This window comes from Populus trichocarpa, chromosome 9 (assembly GCF_000002775.5).
Source record: "Populus trichocarpa isolate Nisqually-1 chromosome 9, P.trichocarpa_v4.1, whole genome shotgun sequence".
Lineage (NCBI taxonomy): Eukaryota > Viridiplantae > Streptophyta > Magnoliopsida > Malpighiales > Salicaceae > Populus > Populus trichocarpa.
The window spans coordinates 8,780,604-8,797,291 of record NC_037293.2 but is presented as its reverse complement, the minus strand read 5'-3'; the positions used below and the strand labels follow the sequence as shown (position 1 = coordinate 8,797,291).

The 16,688-nt window shown below is 34.2% G+C and overlaps 2 protein-coding genes across 4 annotated transcripts; both read left to right on the top strand.

The window, feature by feature from the left end:
• Positions 1-5,697: 5,697 nt before the first annotated feature.
• LOC7490053 (cysteine proteinase mucunain) lies at positions 5,698-8,571 on the top strand. Its single transcript, XM_002313100.4, has 5 exons — positions 5,698-6,318; positions 6,912-7,147; positions 7,266-7,406; positions 7,648-8,112; positions 8,206-8,571. The coding sequence occupies exons 1-5, from the start codon at positions 5,841-5,843 to the stop codon at positions 8,317-8,319; spliced, it is 1,434 nt and encodes a 477-aa protein (XP_002313136.4). The 5' UTR covers positions 5,698-5,840; the 3' UTR covers positions 8,320-8,571.
• A 1,813-nt stretch (positions 8,572-10,384) lies between these two features.
• LOC7490054 (phosphatidylinositol 3,4,5-trisphosphate 3-phosphatase and protein-tyrosine-phosphatase PTEN2A) lies at positions 10,385-16,007 on the top strand. 3 transcript variants are annotated; one of them, XM_024608862.2, is made up of 13 exons: positions 10,385-10,551; positions 11,261-11,700; positions 12,159-12,260; positions 12,346-12,402; positions 13,098-13,163; positions 13,297-13,473; positions 13,588-13,674; positions 13,782-13,846; positions 13,917-13,993; positions 14,495-14,541; positions 14,711-14,841; positions 14,936-15,005; positions 15,203-16,007. In XM_024608862.2, exons 2-13 carry the CDS (start codon positions 11,278-11,280, stop codon positions 15,740-15,742), a joined length of 1,842 nt encoding a protein of 613 aa, XP_024464630.1. In that variant the 5' UTR covers positions 10,385-10,551; positions 11,261-11,277; the 3' UTR covers positions 15,743-16,007. The 3 variants fall into 3 exon arrangements, with proteins under 3 accessions (XP_024464630.1, XP_024464629.1, XP_024464631.1); XM_024608861.2 differs by having other exon boundaries at positions 11,200-11,700; XM_024608863.2 differs by having other exon boundaries at positions 10,414-10,564; positions 11,200-11,700.
• Positions 16,008-16,688: the final 681 nt, after the last annotated feature.

The following is a 16,688-nucleotide window of genomic DNA, read 5'->3' as shown; positions in this document are numbered from 1 at the left end:
TTCAGACAACCAACCCAGTTGACAGCAGTGCTAAGTTGGTCTGAACCCAAATACACAATTCAGTGGCTTGACATTAGTTTCTTAAAACTGGTGGTTCAAGTTGACTTGAAATTCATGCTAAAAAATAAGGATTCCACCCCAACTTCGGTAGAAACATAAAGAGCCAAAATTTTCACCGAACTTTTATAAGCTGAGAATTTCAGAAGTGAAAGGTCCAACGTTGGACCTTCAGCAATTGAAAACGAGAACCCACAATCATAAGAAAGGAAAGATTATAATTTTCGTTGTCCGGTCACGAAGTTAGATACAAAATAGCACACATTACCGGACCCATCTAAGAACCCCTTCGATCATGACCATGACAATGCAACCTAAGAAATCTTATTTCACTTAAGCACAAATCCAAATGCACCAACATGAGCTCATATATAAAACTTGTCAACCAAGTAAAAAAAATTGGACATGAAGTCGGACTTGAAACATAAACAATGCAGTATAAGAAGACTGGCCAAACAAGACAACCCCAAAGAGAAGATAAGATCAATAAGAAAATTTCAGTCTTAAAAAATAAAAACAGAAATCAATAAGAAAATTCACAGTCGAGACCACTCTTGTTTTTCAACTGGGATGTCAGAAAGAAATAAAGAATAAATTCATGGAAAAAAAAGAGAGAGAGCATATTGCGACATGATATACTGTGATTGTCAGCAATTGGATGCCTAGTGGTCACAGAGAAAATTTAGCCTTTCAAATTTTTTCTTTAATAGGAGAGGTCAGCAACTCTAACCCCGTTTTCTTAGAGAAACTGCTAAATGTGTAAATAAAAGAAATCATTTTTCATGAAACAATCATTTTATATATTTTATGTTTCACAAAGGTTACCAGGACATAACAATATGCTTGGAAACCAAGTCATCTTTGTCTATTTCTCTTCTTAAGGTCCAATACATATCTGAACTCATAAACAAGATGATGAGGGGAAAGCAAGAATTGGAATACGATATGGGAAAATAATGCCCGAACCTAGTCTCTGCAGCCATCCCAAATCAGCGGATAAATCATTTCTTGAGCAAATGGGATTCGCTACAATTCACAGCGATCGAGTTTTGATGGAGCTTCAATTCAACCACACAGTGATCATATTGGAGCTCAAACTGGCGTGACAAGCTAAACTACTAGTAGTAACCTGTACATGAAAAAAAATCAGAAAAAACTGAAACTTCAATACCATTCAGATTCTCATCAAGGCAATAATAGGCATTTCTTAGCTACCAGCTCAATCCCAGATTGATTTAGAACTTCATTATCTAGAGCATAGCCGGTAAATAGTTTTTCTTAAATATTCTCGCACCAATTTTCCCTCATCTAAAGAAGATTTCTCTCATGTCTCGTGTCTGGTTATCATCAGAGACGACAATTTCTTCTAAGCCATTGTTGGATAACACACCGACCTGAACCAGCCCACGGTACCCCTCAGACATAACTATCGTACGTTGGAATTTTCTTATTAATAACGATTAAAGAAATAACGAAGCGCTATCATATGAATGTGCCTATTTCGCCTGGATAGAAGCAAATAAAATACATAGCCATTACCTCGCCTTATTGTGTGGCAATGCAGCTGTACAGTGATTTTATAAAAATTTAAATTATTTTTTTATTTTTTTAATTATGTGTTGCTATTAAAAATAAATTTTTAAAAATAAAAATTATTATTTTTATATATTTTTAAATAAAAAAACAAAAACATTACCGGCTCAGCAGGTGGCGGTGGTTGTGATTTATCGGGAAATGAAGAGCATGTGCGCTCTGCTTATGCTCCGCTGTGTAATTTTGACTTCTAGGCTTTTCAAAAAAATTAAGCCCAAAATGCGAGGCACATGGGGTGATGGCACTTATCAATATTTCGGCAGAAAGTGGTGCCAGTTGCGTGAAGCCCGTCGTAACCTGGTGGATGGCTAGAAGATACCCATGTCTCCGACTCTATCGTGGGTTTTGGATTCCAATCATCCACCTTTTATTCTCTCTCCTTTTCTTCTTCTTTTTCTTTTTCTTTTACTTTTCCCTTTTTCCTTTTCCTTCTTTCTGTTTTATCGTATTTATTATTTTTTCTGTTTCATCATGAAAATAAACAGATTTATTTTTAGTGTATATATATATATAATAGGTATACGTTTGGTATTGTAATACAAAATGTTTTTCATTTAAAAATATTTTTTCATATTTTTTATTATATTTTTACATCAACATATCAAAATTATATAAAAAACCACTAAAAAATTATCAATTTAATATGTTTTTTAAGTCAAACACATTTTTTAAATGCATTCAAACACGATTTCAACTACAAAAATAAACTCCCAATATGTTTTGCTTTTGATTACTGTTTACTATTAAAAATTAGGAGTAACATTAGCAATAGAAATGTTTAGTGATTAGTTGTGTTTCTATAAAATTAAATGAATTTCACAGTAAACTCTGTTTTTATTTTATTAGGACGTTCCCCCAAAAAGTTACACGTGTTTTCAAGATAACAATTTCAGATTTAATTAGTGTGTGTGTGTATATATATATTCCTGATTCTTTTCTTGGGAAAACTTGCTATATGTAGAATGCCCTCGGATATAATTGTTAAAGATTAGTTATTGGTGGTTAATATTAGTTAGATATCGTATAGATCTGACCATGTCTAGCCAGACCACATGTTGGATAAAATATCCAATCTGACCACGTCCAGACATATCTACTACGCTCACCTAACAATCATGAGCTGATAATGATGAATAAAAATATTTAAAATTCAAATTTATCTAATATTACGAGTACCATTATTATCACCTACTAATTCATGAGTTGATAATGATGAATAAAATATTCAAGATTCAAATTTATTTAATTATTGCAATTTTTTAGTACCATTATTAATTGCCAGTAACTGCTCTCTTTATGGGTGCATCATTAAAAAAAAAAAAAACAATTATGGGTGTCTTTTAATTAGCTTAGATGTAATTTAGATATGTTGATATGTGAGTTAGTAGGCAAACTCAAATTATAATTTTGAAAAATAAAAAGTATAATTATTTGAGTAAAAAAAAACTGCTCAAAATAAAACTTAATTTGAGCTAGTTAATAACTTAATAAATTTACTATTCACACTGGGTTTTATAACATTGTTTTTAAGCCCTCATAACTTGTTATATTATCTTACAAGCCTTTGAGTATGCTTGCCTTTGAGTATGTTTAGTATTGTAATAATAAATGTTTTTTAAAATATTTTTTATTTAAAAATATATTAAAATAATATTTTATTTATTTTTTAAAATTATTTTTTCAAATCAGCAAACAAATGATATAAAAATATTTAAAAAAACTTATTCATTTTCAAAAACATTTTTAGAATGCAAAAACATACTATTCATCTAAAAAATAATATTTTAATAAATTTTTAAATATAAAATATTAAAAAAATACATCTTATATTATAATACCAAGTACAATATATGAATGAATATCTATTTTCCTAATCATGCCAGACAACAAAAACCCACTCTAGAAGGAAACATGAACCCGACACTCTTCCCCAACACAGCTTCATAGATCCCATATTAAATACGTGGCTTATAGATTGTTTGGTACAGTTTCAACATGTTTTTAGTAAAAAAATGAATTTATTTTTATTTTAAATTAATTTTTTAATATTTTAAAATCATTTTAATATGTTGATATCAAAAATAAATTTTAAAAATTAAAAATATATTTTTTTTGATGTATTTTTAGCAAAAAAAAAAAAAACTTTAAAAAACAATCACTACCATTAAACACCCCATCAATCTAGCTTATATTATTGATTGCTAAATAAATAAAAGATCAAAACTCTTATTTTAATCTCTTGATATTTTTCTAGAACAGCAATATTGCTCTATAAGTTCATCAATATCCAGTTCATCTCTGTAATTTATCCTTTTGATAATGAATAGTGTTAAAAAATTAAAATAAAAATAAAGCTCTCATGTGAACTGCGGTCATCAAACAACCAATGAAAATTTATAGTGACCTTTTCTTTTCAATTTTATCAGCATAGCAATTAAATTTCTATAATCTAGAATGAATTATTAAATTTGAAACACCACTTGTTGGATTTTTTTGGGATGAAACCATTTTTTACATGCGGTAGAACATTTAATTAATTTGTTTTTAATTTGAGTTACTTTACAGGTCAAGTTGAATCTCTCCACTTCTCTTCTTAAATTAATTTGTATTTTATATTGACTACAAACAAACTTAATTCTCACAAGATGCATAAATTGATTTGTCTTTTATTAGTTCATAAGTTTGTTTTTATTATGATATTTATAACGGAGAGTTGAGCTAAAAAATACTCAGATTTTTTTATCCCCTCGTTAATATTAATAATGTGTAAAATATTTATTATTAATTAATCATGGGTAAGAAAAGCTTATCCATATTTAATGTATGGAATATTTTTTCTTGTTTATCCAAGATTTAAACCTTGTAGGTATCAAACACCTTGCTATTTGATTCTTTAAAACATCATTGTAAATAATATTTTGTATAGAAAAAAAAAAAGAAAAAGGAATCCCATTACATCACAGGTTAAATGGCTAGTATTCAACCAATCCACGTAATTGTAATTAATCCCCTCCCCTCATCGAAGAAGTCATGCTTATCCCGTAACTTAAAATATATGCATCAATCACATGGACGAGTGCCTGTGTTTTAATCGTGCCATCTACTTCATTTTAATCGAAGAAGTCATGCTTACCCCTGACAGGACTGTCATCTTCTAGCTATTTTTTACTCCCCAGGTAAGAAGCACTGAATCTTCATTTTAAAAATATAAAATATTATTAAATTAAATTTTTTGATGATTTGGTAATAAAATAAATAAAAAAATTATTTTAATATATTTTTAAATAAAATTACTTTAAACTATTTGATAGCAATCTCTTTAATAAATTATTGCATCTTTCATATTTTCTCGCTCAATTCCAATGCTTCGATGTATGACTGAATATCTATTTTCCTAATCATTCTCGATAACAAAAACCCACGCTAGAAGGAAAACCCGACACTCTTCCCCAACATAATACAATAGATCCCGTATAAAACACGTGGCTTACTCTAACTTGTTATTGATCGCTACTTCTTAGCACCACTCACATGCCCCGCAAGTACAAGATAAATAAAAGATCAAAACTCTTATTTTAATCTCTCGAAGGTGTTTCTTTTCTTTCAGGACAACAATATTGCTCTACAAGTTCAATAATATTCAGTTTCATCCCTATAATTTATCCTTTTGATAATGAATATTACTAGGAGTATCGTTCTTTTTTTATGAATAAATAAATAAATAAGTAAACACCCTCTCATCATTGAATAAATTTATAAATATAATTTTATTTGAAAAAAACTGTCAAACCAAAGCTACCAAATTTAGCTGGCAGATGTGATTGAAAGTTTTTAAATAATAAAAATTGAGATAATAAGAAGTATAAGAACCAAAGTAAAACGAACAGGGAATTATAAGGGTATAAATACAGTCTACAAAAAATAATCCTAATTATAGTAAACAAAAATAAAAGGAGCAGTGGACACCACACACACTCCAAATATAAGGAGGACCCACCTAAGACCCACGAACTTGCGGGATAAGATACATTACCCTCCTACTACAACGCACCTTCCTTCAATCCGTCTCCTGTACCGATACCACTTTCCCGTCCCCTTCAATTTCCTTCCCTACCCTATAAATACCCCCGTCCCTGGAGACTCACCACAAAGCACAGATACAAACACTAACGCCAAGAACCCACAAAACAATGGCTTCTCTTTATCGATCGTTTGCCTTCTTGGCTACGTTTTATTTCCTTTCTGTCTGTTTAGCCATAGACATGTCCATAATTGATTACAACTTAAAGCATGGCCAAGTCCCAGAAAGAACAGAGGCGGAGACATTAAGACTCTACGAGATGTGGCTAGTCAAATACGGGAAAGCATATAATGCTTTGGGTGAAAAAGAAAGAAGATTTGAAATTTTCAAGGATAATCTTAAATTCGTTGACCAACACAACTCGGTTGGGAACCCAAGTTATAAACTTGGGTTAAACAAGTTTGCGGATTTGAGTAATGAGGAGTACCGGGCGGCTTATTTGGGCACGAGGATGGATGGAAAGAGAAGGTTGTTGGGTGGACCAAAGAGTGCGAGGTATTTGTTTAAGGACTGTGATGATTTGCCGGAGAGTGTTGATTGGAGAGAAAAAGGAGCCGTTGCCCCTGTTAAAGATCAAGGCCAGTGTGGTATGTTTTTGTTTCTTCTTTACCTTTTTTTTTTATCAGTTGTTGGACAGCAAATCGAGATTAACCCCCTTTTTTCTTCCTGGGAAATAACTCGCTCCCAGATTCTCCTTGGATTTTAACCTTATTTTTGTTTTTTGTGTTTGTTTTATTTCGGGGGCTTAGATTTGATAGCGAGCGTGGGACCAGGGGCATGTTTTCCTCTTAAGGATGTTCTTAGTTGGGATTTTCCTCGTTTGACCGTGATAACTACCGCTATCATTTGATATTGTTATGTGTCTGTTTGTTATATCTTAGAATAGATGTTTTGTGGGGTATTTTCTCTCTCGTCAGATTAAAAGGGATTTGGTTAATATGATTTGAAGTTTTTGATGTGATTCCTAGGTTTTAAAATAAGATCAGACAAGAATTGCATAATCCAATTCTGGTCTTTGGTAGCTAAATTTCGTTTATACGGGATTTTTGATGTCCTATACAGGTTAAACTGTTTGGTATATTGTTTTTGTAGCTACAAAGTTTGTGAAGGCATTACAGTGGCTCTAGCTACTTTTTAATGTTAAGTTTTTATTTTTATTTTATATATATATATATTAAAGGGAGTTGCTGGGCATTCTCAACTGTTGGTGCTGTGGAGGGGATAAACCAGATTGTGACTGGTAACCTGACATCTCTGTCAGAACAGGAGTTGGTGGATTGCGATAAAGTATATAACCAAGGATGCAATGGAGGTCTCATGGACTATGCCTTTGAATTTATTATGAAGAATGGTGGTATTGATACCGAAGAAGATTACCCCTACAAGGCTGTTGATAGCATGTGTGATCCAAACAGGGTATGTGATGGATCGATTTCCCTCTCAAGTTTCCTATTTTAGAAAATTAATGTTTGTTCTCTGGTCAGATTGGTATTTTGCACATCCTTAATGCATGTGATCATTATGTATGCTGTAGAAAAATGCTAGAGTTGTTACAATTGATGGATACGAAGACGTTCCCCAAAATGATGAGAAGTCACTGAGAAAGGCTGTGGCAAATCAACCTGTCAGTGTTGCCATTGAAGCTGGTGGAAGGGCTTTCCAACTCTACCAGTCTGTAAGCATCCTATCTTACTACCTAATTTTATGCTCAGCGTCAAGGTTTCACCATCAGAATTGTGTGTATGGCAATTTGTTTCTAATGCATAATAGGCCGAAAAACTTGAACTCATTAACCTTTATAGCCTAGTTACTAAAGTGACATTTGAATTTCTGAATGGTACCACCTCACACAAAATGAATTTTAAGTAGTCTTTGTGCAAATTGATTGATTACATGTTTCTTTTTTCTTTGTTCAGGGTGTTTTTACTGGTTCATGTGGAACACAGCTAGACCATGGTGTGGTTGTTGTTGGGTATGGTACAGAAAATGGCGTAGATTACTGGGTCGTCAGGAACTCATGGGGTCCTGCATGGGGAGAGAATGGGTACATCAGGATGGAGCGTAATGTTGCCAGCACGGAAACTGGCAAGTGTGGAATAGCAATGGAAGCTTCGTATCCCACCAAGAAGGGTGCAAACCCCCCAAATCCTGGTCCTTCCCCTCCATCTCCAGTGAACCCTTCTCCTCCACCTTCCTCAGAGTGTGATGATTACTACTCATGCCCTGCTGGAAGCACATGCTGCTGCATATATCCGTATGGTGACTATTGCTTTGGATGGGGTTGCTGCCCTCTGGAGTCCGCAACCTGCTGTGATGACCATAACAGCTGCTGTCCTCACGAGTATCCTGTCTGTGACCTTGAAGCTGGAACCTGCCGAATGGTAAGTATTGTCATCTGCTCTTTGAAGTGCAATTTTAATAACTTTGTGAAGGCAGCTTCTGAAATTTTAACCTTGTTTGCTGACATGCGACAGAGCAAGAACAATCCATTTGGTGTTAAGGCATTGACTCGAGCGCCTGCTAGAATTGCTCAGTCTCACCAGCTTGGTGGTAAGAGGCCAGCTGGTAGGAGACTTGGCATTGTTTGAGATATTTCGATGTTGTCAAGGGTCTACAGGAGTGGAGATTTCTGTCTTCAAGGAGGAAATGCTTCTCTTTGCCCGAACTCACAAGTGCATGTTTGGCCTCTCTTTAGTCCACAAAGAAACTTGTCATCTAGTTTTTCTTCATTTGTAAATACCTTCAATGCCTGCTGCTGAAGCAGGCTAAAAGCTTATGATTCCTCCATTTGTAATTATCATCATCAGCTATTGATTCCCTAAAGTTCTGATTTTCGTTTATGATGGATATCTGGGTGCTTGCATTGTTTAGTTCACTTTTCCCATTTCAATTATTTGATGAGATCTTAGGTGCACGATGGGATCCTTTACCTCCTTTTTGTTTCCTTAGCATGATAGTGATGGCGGGCCTATTGAATTTATTTAACATATCAACCCTTTAATCATTAGATTCATTTTATGAAAATAACTTTTTTTTCTCTCATAAGGGCAGGGCAGTGGCTTATAATTAGCCTCTCTTCGGATTTTTTTTTTGAAAAATAGAATAGTTTGGTAAAAGTTTTGGTATAATAATGTTATAGGTTGAAAAAGTATTTAATATATATATGTGAATATTGTTTTTGTATACAATCTCTATTTGAAATAGTAGTTGTATGAATGTTTCAAAATATTTATGTTTTTTAAAATTAATTAACTTAAACAAAAATCAACTTGTTTTTTAAGAAAATTCAACAGCATTGAAGATCCAATAACTAAAAAAATACATAAGATGATGTAATTGGAGAAAGAAATGAGAAAAAAAAAAAGAACTAAAAAATGGGTAATTAAAGAGACTTTATTTTTTATATTTTATATTGTTATTGTTTTTTATATTCTTAGAAAGATCTTAACGAGATAATTTTAATTGCATTCTAAAAAAATACCAAATGAGATTGTAATTAAATTTTAACAAGTTACGATCATGTATGGTGGTCTTTTAAGGTATTATTAGAATCGTGTTGTTGATATCATTTTAGCAGTATTTAGTGTGTAAAAAATAGAGTTTTAGCATGTCTCCGACAATCTATTTTTTTTATTGGCTATTGAACCTTAAATCTCATTTTTAAGCCATTGAATCTTCATGAAATTTTGAATTGATTTTTTATGGAGAACAACCTTTATACTCAATAAACTGCTATTTTCAATACCTATTATACTTTTTGTGTTTAAATTATGCTATTTTTTAATATTTGTTACTTTTCAAAAAATATTATGAAATTGTTTTAGAATTCTAAAATACTCTCTTTTCTGTGTTTCTTTTAATGAAATTCCATGTATATAATTTTTTTCTTTTTTCTTTTTTTATATCGGCTCCAACTGTAGCCAATTTCTTTCTTTTTAAAGAGGTGTTCTTGCCATTGAGTTATAATTACAAGACTTTGGTGACCGACCATTAAATAGTCGAGGGACCTTGCGATGGTATAAAATTCTTATGATTTTTTACTCTAAATGGACGAGCTATATTCCGTGAGACTTGAGTTCCTCTGAATATATTTCAGAGAAAAATCATACGATACATGCTAAGAAAAAACAAGAATCTGTAGCTAATTTTTCTAAAAATGTACCGACTAATGAAGAATGCAAACTTTTTTCTTAGAAATATGTGTTTTTCTGTTTTTCCTATTATTTAAAAAACAGAAAAACATCCAGAAGTTTTTTCAAATTTTCCACCATATAAAACAAAAGAACACCTTATTTGATTAACCTAATTTTTTATATTTATTTATCTATTGCTTATTACTTTAAACAGAAGCTAAACATTGGGATTTTTATAGAATGGATAAGAAATCTATTCATGCAAGTTGCAAAATTATTTTCTTGAGGTAAACACCCCTTTTTCCATTTTAATTTTGGGTTGTAATAGGATTCGTACTTAATTTATTCAAGATCCTAAACATTCTTATCGCTAATGATAAAAAAAGAAAAAGAAAAAAAAAAGACATTCTTATCGCTAATATTTCGAACGGTGCCGTTTTCCCTAGTGCTTGGTCTTCTCATCCATCTCTACCGTTGGATCACAATAAAAGACAATCAGCAATCGCCATCACGCTCATTATTTTTGCTAATCCGTTGACCAAACCACTGACGTGAAGTAACGCAGTCAGCAACAAACAACTTCCTTCCCTTCATTAACTAATAATCTCAATCTCCATAAATCCATCCATCCCTCCCTCTCCCTCCCCCAAACCCTAATTCATCTTTCGCTGATCGAGTCTCAATCAGGTAACAATAACTGGTTAGATCTCAAATCATTGAATTCAATTCCTCTTTTGTTATTTTCAATTCAATTGACCTCTCCTTTACTGTGTAATCACTGCGATTTTCTTTGGAATCTAATTTTTTGTAATCCACTCTTGCGTGGATTAATTGATTCTTGTTCTTTTGATTATCAAGCAGTTTCAGTGTGTTTCAAGCCTGAATTTAATTCAAATGACTCTCTTTACTCTAAATTGGAGTGGAAGCAGCTAAAATCCATCTGGCATTAATGATTTCTAGTTTCTAATACCGATGATGCAGTGCTCTCTCATATTTTAAATTTTTGTGAAGTATGCTTGCTTGTACAGATAGCATTAGACATTCCGCACCTCCACTGGAAAATGTTGTTTTAGGGCCTTGGGTATTGAGTTGCTGCTATGAGCGTGTCTGCGCGGGAATTAACGTTTCTTTAGTGGAATAGTTGTTCTTTTATTTATGATTCTTATTGTTTGTGATTGAAAAAAAAATAACGGGAATACTTTGTTGAGGCGTAGTTATTTGGGCTTTGGTGCTATTTTACATTGGAATTATTTTTATGGTATTTATTTATGATGGTTGTTTTTGGTAAGTGGAGTAATTGCTTATGATGTTTGTATGTTAATTTTTGACCTGCAGTAGCTCGCTATAGTAACTACCTATGCTGGTTTCTTGAGTATTGCTGTTCAATAATTATCAGGACATCTGGGAACAAGAATGGATTCAGAAACTGCCGATTCATCACCGCCACCTGTTAAATCTCCTGATACACAACCACCTCCTCATGATCCTGTGCCCGGGAATTCTGCAAGTGATGCGACATCAAAACTATCTGCAGCTGGCATAACATCATGGGCCAAAAGTTTGAAAATCCCCCAGCCATTGACTTCCTCGCCAGATGACTCGCCTACTGGAAATGCTGGAAAATCAACCTTTGCACGTTTTACTAGTGGGTTTGGACTGCGCATGTCTCCTAAATCCCCTGCAGCAGATGATAGTCCTGAAGGAACGTCATCAACTTCACAACCTGGTATATTTGGAACAATTACTAAGGGATTAGTTGATACTTCTAAGAATGCAGTGAAGGCAGTTCAGGTCAAAGCTCGGCATGCTGTCTCTCAAAACAAGCGAAGATATCAGGTAGGATGATGGCTTCTGTAATATTGTTTTAGTTTTGTATAACCGGATCAATAATTGCTTTCCTTTTGGGTTCATTCTTGTTCTTCCTGTATGTTGGTTAATATTGCTTCCATGATTTCTTCATGGTGGTTCTTCTTTAAACAATTCCACCGTGAAGAGATATTGTGTTCTGGAATGACATAAATTGTGCACACTTTTTATTTTTCTGTTGGTTATCTTTATTGTTATTTGCATAGCGCATCTTTTTTTTTTGAGGAAGTCTCTTATTGCACATTTTTGTACTCAAGATAGTAGTTCCTTATACATGCTCCTCGCATACTTGGATAATTTATGATTACATTAAAGTCACAAGGATAATTCATGTTTATTTTAAATAGTTTATGTTCAATTTAGGAATTTTTTATTTATTTCCAACTTCACATCTAATTATATAACCTTGGCTGTATCTTTCTCTTCAGGAAGGAGGTTTTGATTTGGATATGACATATATCACTGAGAATATAATTGCTATGGGATTTCCTGCTGGTAACATGAGCTCTGGGTTTTTTGGTTATGTGGAGGTAAGCAGATCAATCTGCACCATAAAGTTGCCATGTTGTCTTAACTAAATACTTCAATGTTAACGCATCTAGCTATCTGATGCAGGGGTTCTATCGAAACCACATGGAAGAAGTGATCAAGTTTTTTGAGACCCATCACAAGGTAGCAACACATTCAGTGATATTTGTTGTTATTGTCTTTCTCTATTTATTTTTTGACTTTCACATGACTTCTATTCCTTTTTTTCTGTATCAAATATTGTAACATGGTGGCTCCATTTGATATTTAGCTTGTTCATTATTGTTAGATTATAGGTCAATCTCAAGTGTATAGTTACATTTAGTCTGTATTTGCTGCTTCGAAGGGAGTGGCTCTTGTCATGGTGGATGCAATGTGCTGTACCTTTCTGCTCAATTTGGAACATGACATTGAATCTTACGCATCACCTAAATTCATGCATGTGCGATTTGGATGGAGCAGCTCTGTGCATGATGTTTGCATTTAGCACTCTATGCATGCAACATGCCTTCTGAGTTTCAGCTACTGTTGCATTCATTGATATTTGTCCTCTTGATAAGAATGCTGAGTTCTGCCTAGTGTGATCTTAATTTGTTGTCTTCCCACTTTTCTCAAAGTTGGCTACATCTAATGGGTAGTTATAATTTACATCTTTGTGCCTAATGTTGCAAACAGAATTTTTTTGGGGGGCCATGTCTCAGCTCAATATAATAAATAAAAAAGAGACTTCCTGGTTCTGAAGTTAGCTTCTCCATTTGTGAAGCAGTTGAATTTTAATTTTTGTTTTATTGCTGGTTTTGGAAGATTCCGTTTTACCTTTGTTTACTTTCTATGTGCAGGACAAGTATAAAGTGTACAATCTTTGTTCTGAAAGGCTGTATGATGCATCACTGTTTGAAGGAAAGGTGAATATAACATTATCTATGTCGTCGTTTCATGTTTAATTTCAATCTTGCTGAGGCTGTTCCTGGTACGGAGTACGTGGAGGAACACCATATGGTTGATTCTCATATCTGCTATGTCAAACTCTTGCATCAGGTGGCTAGTTTTCCATTTGATGACCACAATTGCCCCCCAACACAGCTGATAATATCATTTTGTCAAAGTGCTTATTTGTGGTTAAAGGAGGATATTGAGAATGTTGTGGTTGTGCACTGTAAGGCTGGAATGGCAAGGACAGGGCTGATGATTTCTAGCCTTCTTCTGTACTTAAAGGTCAGAAATATTAAATGTTCCTAAATGAAGATGAGTTGGAAGGAACATAGAGTGACACACTAATGTTTACTGCTGAGATTTTTCACCTTAGACTAATTTTTCATCTTTCTTCAGTTCTTCCCTACTGCGGAGGAGTCTATTGACTATTACAACCAGAAGAGATGTTTTGATGCAAAAGGGCTTGTTCTGCCCAGCCAAATTGTGAGTTAATTATTGCATGTTTATTAAAAAATGCACATTGAGGATACTTCCTCTATTAGCTGAGGTTCTATATATCTTGTCTAAGATTTTTTTTTTCTTTTTTGAAGAGATATGTAAAATATTTTGAGCGTATCTTAACATACTTCAATGGAGAAAACCAGCCAGGGCGTAGGTATACTTCTGGCTCAATGTTTCTTTCAAGCATCTGTGTTTTGTAGCTACTGACATCACCATTTATGCAGGAGCATGCTCAGGGGATTTCGGCTTCACAGGTGCCCATATTGGATCAGGCCATCTATTACCATCTCTGATCATAATGGTGCGTTGTGTTATGCTTGCTGTGCATTTTTTATTTAGCTTGGCGGTCTATTTGACCACAAGAAGGTCAATTTCTGCTTGTTTCATTCCTGTTTTTCTCCCTACCTACTTTATTATTGGTCATTATCTGGGTCTGCTGTATTTGATGGTTTTATCTGCGTATATATAGCTTATTGATTGATCTGATCGGGTTCTCAGATCTGGTTTTCTTTTTTGTGAACTCTGTAACCTGTCTTTATAATGTTTAGTATGTAGGACTACATTGCATAGGCTTGTAACAAGCTCAATTTGTTTTTCTATTCATTTATTTCTAAATAATGATCATTGATGAATTGAAAGACAGCTATATTGGCTTGACCCTTGCCCAATGAATACACGTGTGTGCCTGCCACTCAAGCATCTAGGTGTATGTGTATGTGTATGTGTACAAGAGGAGTGCCAGACCGCATTGAGATTGAAAATAAAAATTTTGGATTTTCTCTAATGCTTTCCTCATTCACAGGTGTTCTCTTCTCCTCAAAAAAGCATCCCAGAACCAAGGATTTGCCGGTAGGTCTCATTGGGTGCAAGGCAGCGATTGGTATCATGCCAATACTCTGTTAAAAGTTTTCTTCTGGACCTCTGGTGTCCATCCCAAGATTTTTTTTAATTCTACGTTGAACTCTGCTGGATTCTTTTACCCCTTTTAGTTTTCACAAATGTTTCTTTCTTTGTGCAGCCCGAAGATTATTGGTTTAGTGCTCCCAATAAAGGAGTTATGGTCTTTACTTTGCCAGGAGAGCCTGGTCTGACGGAGGTGTCTGGAGACTTCAAAGTTCATTTTCATGACCGCCAAGGGGATTTTTACTTGTCTGCTCTCTAGTCTCCTCTCTCATGAATGGATCCCTTTTTAGATTTTAAGAATAGAATGGAGTTCCTTACTAATGCTCCTTTGCAATTTCAGTTGGTTGAACACGACATTTATGGAGAATAGACAAATTTTGAACACCAGCGATATTGATGGGTTCATTAAGGTACAGGACCTTGAATATTTTGTTGTTAATTTTTTTTGAATGATTGCCTACCCATGGAACAGTAATAATCAACTAATCCTGAATAGCTAGATCTTTTATTTATTTATTTATTAACTAGAGTGAGAATGACTGTGCCTTTGGCAATATCAATTTCAGCCTTCTCTATCTGCATAATAATCTGCCCAGATTTTGTGCAGAGGAAACTGCCTTCCCCAGGATTTCAGGTTGAGGTTGTGCTGGTAGATAATGATGGCTCTGTTTCAAGTGGGTCAAATGCTGAAACTGATGTGAAGAAGTCGGATGAAGGTTCAAGTACTGCTCCCGCATCAGTTGAAGCAGCTACAGCTACAGCTGAACCAAACCAAAATAAAGATCCAGGAAGTAATGATAAAGATGATGTGTTCTCAGATGGTGAGGCAGATGAATCAGTATTTTCCAAACGAAAGCAGGCTCAAGCATCCTCTGCAGGGGGACAAAGTGCTGCCACACCAGCACCTAGTCCTGGAACTGATAGTAAATCAGATCAAGTTGCAAGTTTAACCCAGGCAACCGAACAGTTTTCTCTGGGAAACAGGGGCTCCCAGCAATCACATGCCACTAGTCAGCCGAAAAGTGAAGTTGTAGGTGGAACTGTCTCAAGCCTTGAGGCGAACAACTCCCATAGTGAATTCAAGGCAATGGCTGCAGATGCATCCGTCTTTACCTTTGGAGATGATGAAGACTACGAAAGTGACTGAGCAAGGAGGAGCGTTGATGTCTTCCTGCAAGGATCTGTACATAAATCAGTTTGCTAGGCATACGTGTACCTGTTGGTGATCAATCCATATGTTTTGTCAAGTTCTTTATCTGGCTTATTGTTTTTGTAAGTCGAAAGGCAGGCTGGAGGCGACAATAATTGTGCATCAATTAGTGGAATTGTTTCATTGTTTTTATTGGAAAAAGAAAATCGTACTGCTCTGTACATTAATAAATTTAAATTATCTGGAAAGAGTTGTAAGCTCATTTGCTTTTGGTTCCTGCTTTCTTCTTCTTCTTCTTCATTGTTCTTAACAATAATGAAGGTGGGTTCTCCTAGTTGTATTTCAGATTGTAAATGTACCTATCCTGGATCAACTGACGCTGTTTCTTAATTGTAAGAAAAGAGAAGCATGCTGGTTTCAACTGTTTCCTTGTTTTTTCGGGAAAAAATATTTTAATATGTAAAAATTTAAAACATTTGTGCACCTCACAACTCTTGAGCACTCCCCGACATTGTTCCACGCGCTAGCCAACTCAACCAAGGTAATGAATTGTTACTAACCGATTAAATAATATATTAAAGTTTTTCACTATTCATGTAACACAACAAGCATCATAATTATATTCAGTCATTTTAATATATTGGATTGTCTCCCTAAATTAGCTTCAAAACCAAACAAGCACCTTCCAAAACTGCCCCTGATCCTTAGAATCACTAAGATAATTAAAACCACAAAAGTGGTACTCTTTAAGTTACCAAGTTTTGGATTCCTAAATCAGTAAATCTCCATTCTATTTCTTCCCCGCCTTGCAAACATTTGACTATTGAAACTCAAACCTCACATCCGACAATGAGAAATAAGAAATGTATTAGCCAGCTACTAGTTTGCAATGGCTCGCATTAAAAAATTAAATTAAATGTTAAAAAAATATTTAAATTTTAAA

Coding starts and splice junctions, on each gene's coding strand:
- LOC7490053 (XM_002313100.4), top strand. CDS start 5,841: ATGGCTTCTCTTTATCGATCGTTTGCCTTCTTGGCTACGTTTTATTTC. Junction 7,148..7,265: donor GCATGTGTGATCCAAACAGG/GTATGTGATGGA, acceptor TGTATGCTGTAG/AAAAATGCTAGAGTTGTTAC. Junction 7,407..7,647: donor CTTTCCAACTCTACCAGTCT/GTAAGCATCCTA, acceptor TTCTTTGTTCAG/GGTGTTTTTACTGGTTCATG.
- LOC7490054 (XM_024608862.2), top strand. CDS start 11,278: ATGGATTCAGAAACTGCCGATTCATCACCGCCACCTGTTAAATCTCCT. Junction 12,261..12,345: donor GGTTTTTTGGTTATGTGGAG/GTAAGCAGATCA, acceptor TATCTGATGCAG/GGGTTCTATCGAAACCACAT. Junction 12,403..13,097: donor TTTTTGAGACCCATCACAAG/GTAGCAACACAT, acceptor TTCTATGTGCAG/GACAAGTATAAAGTGTACAA.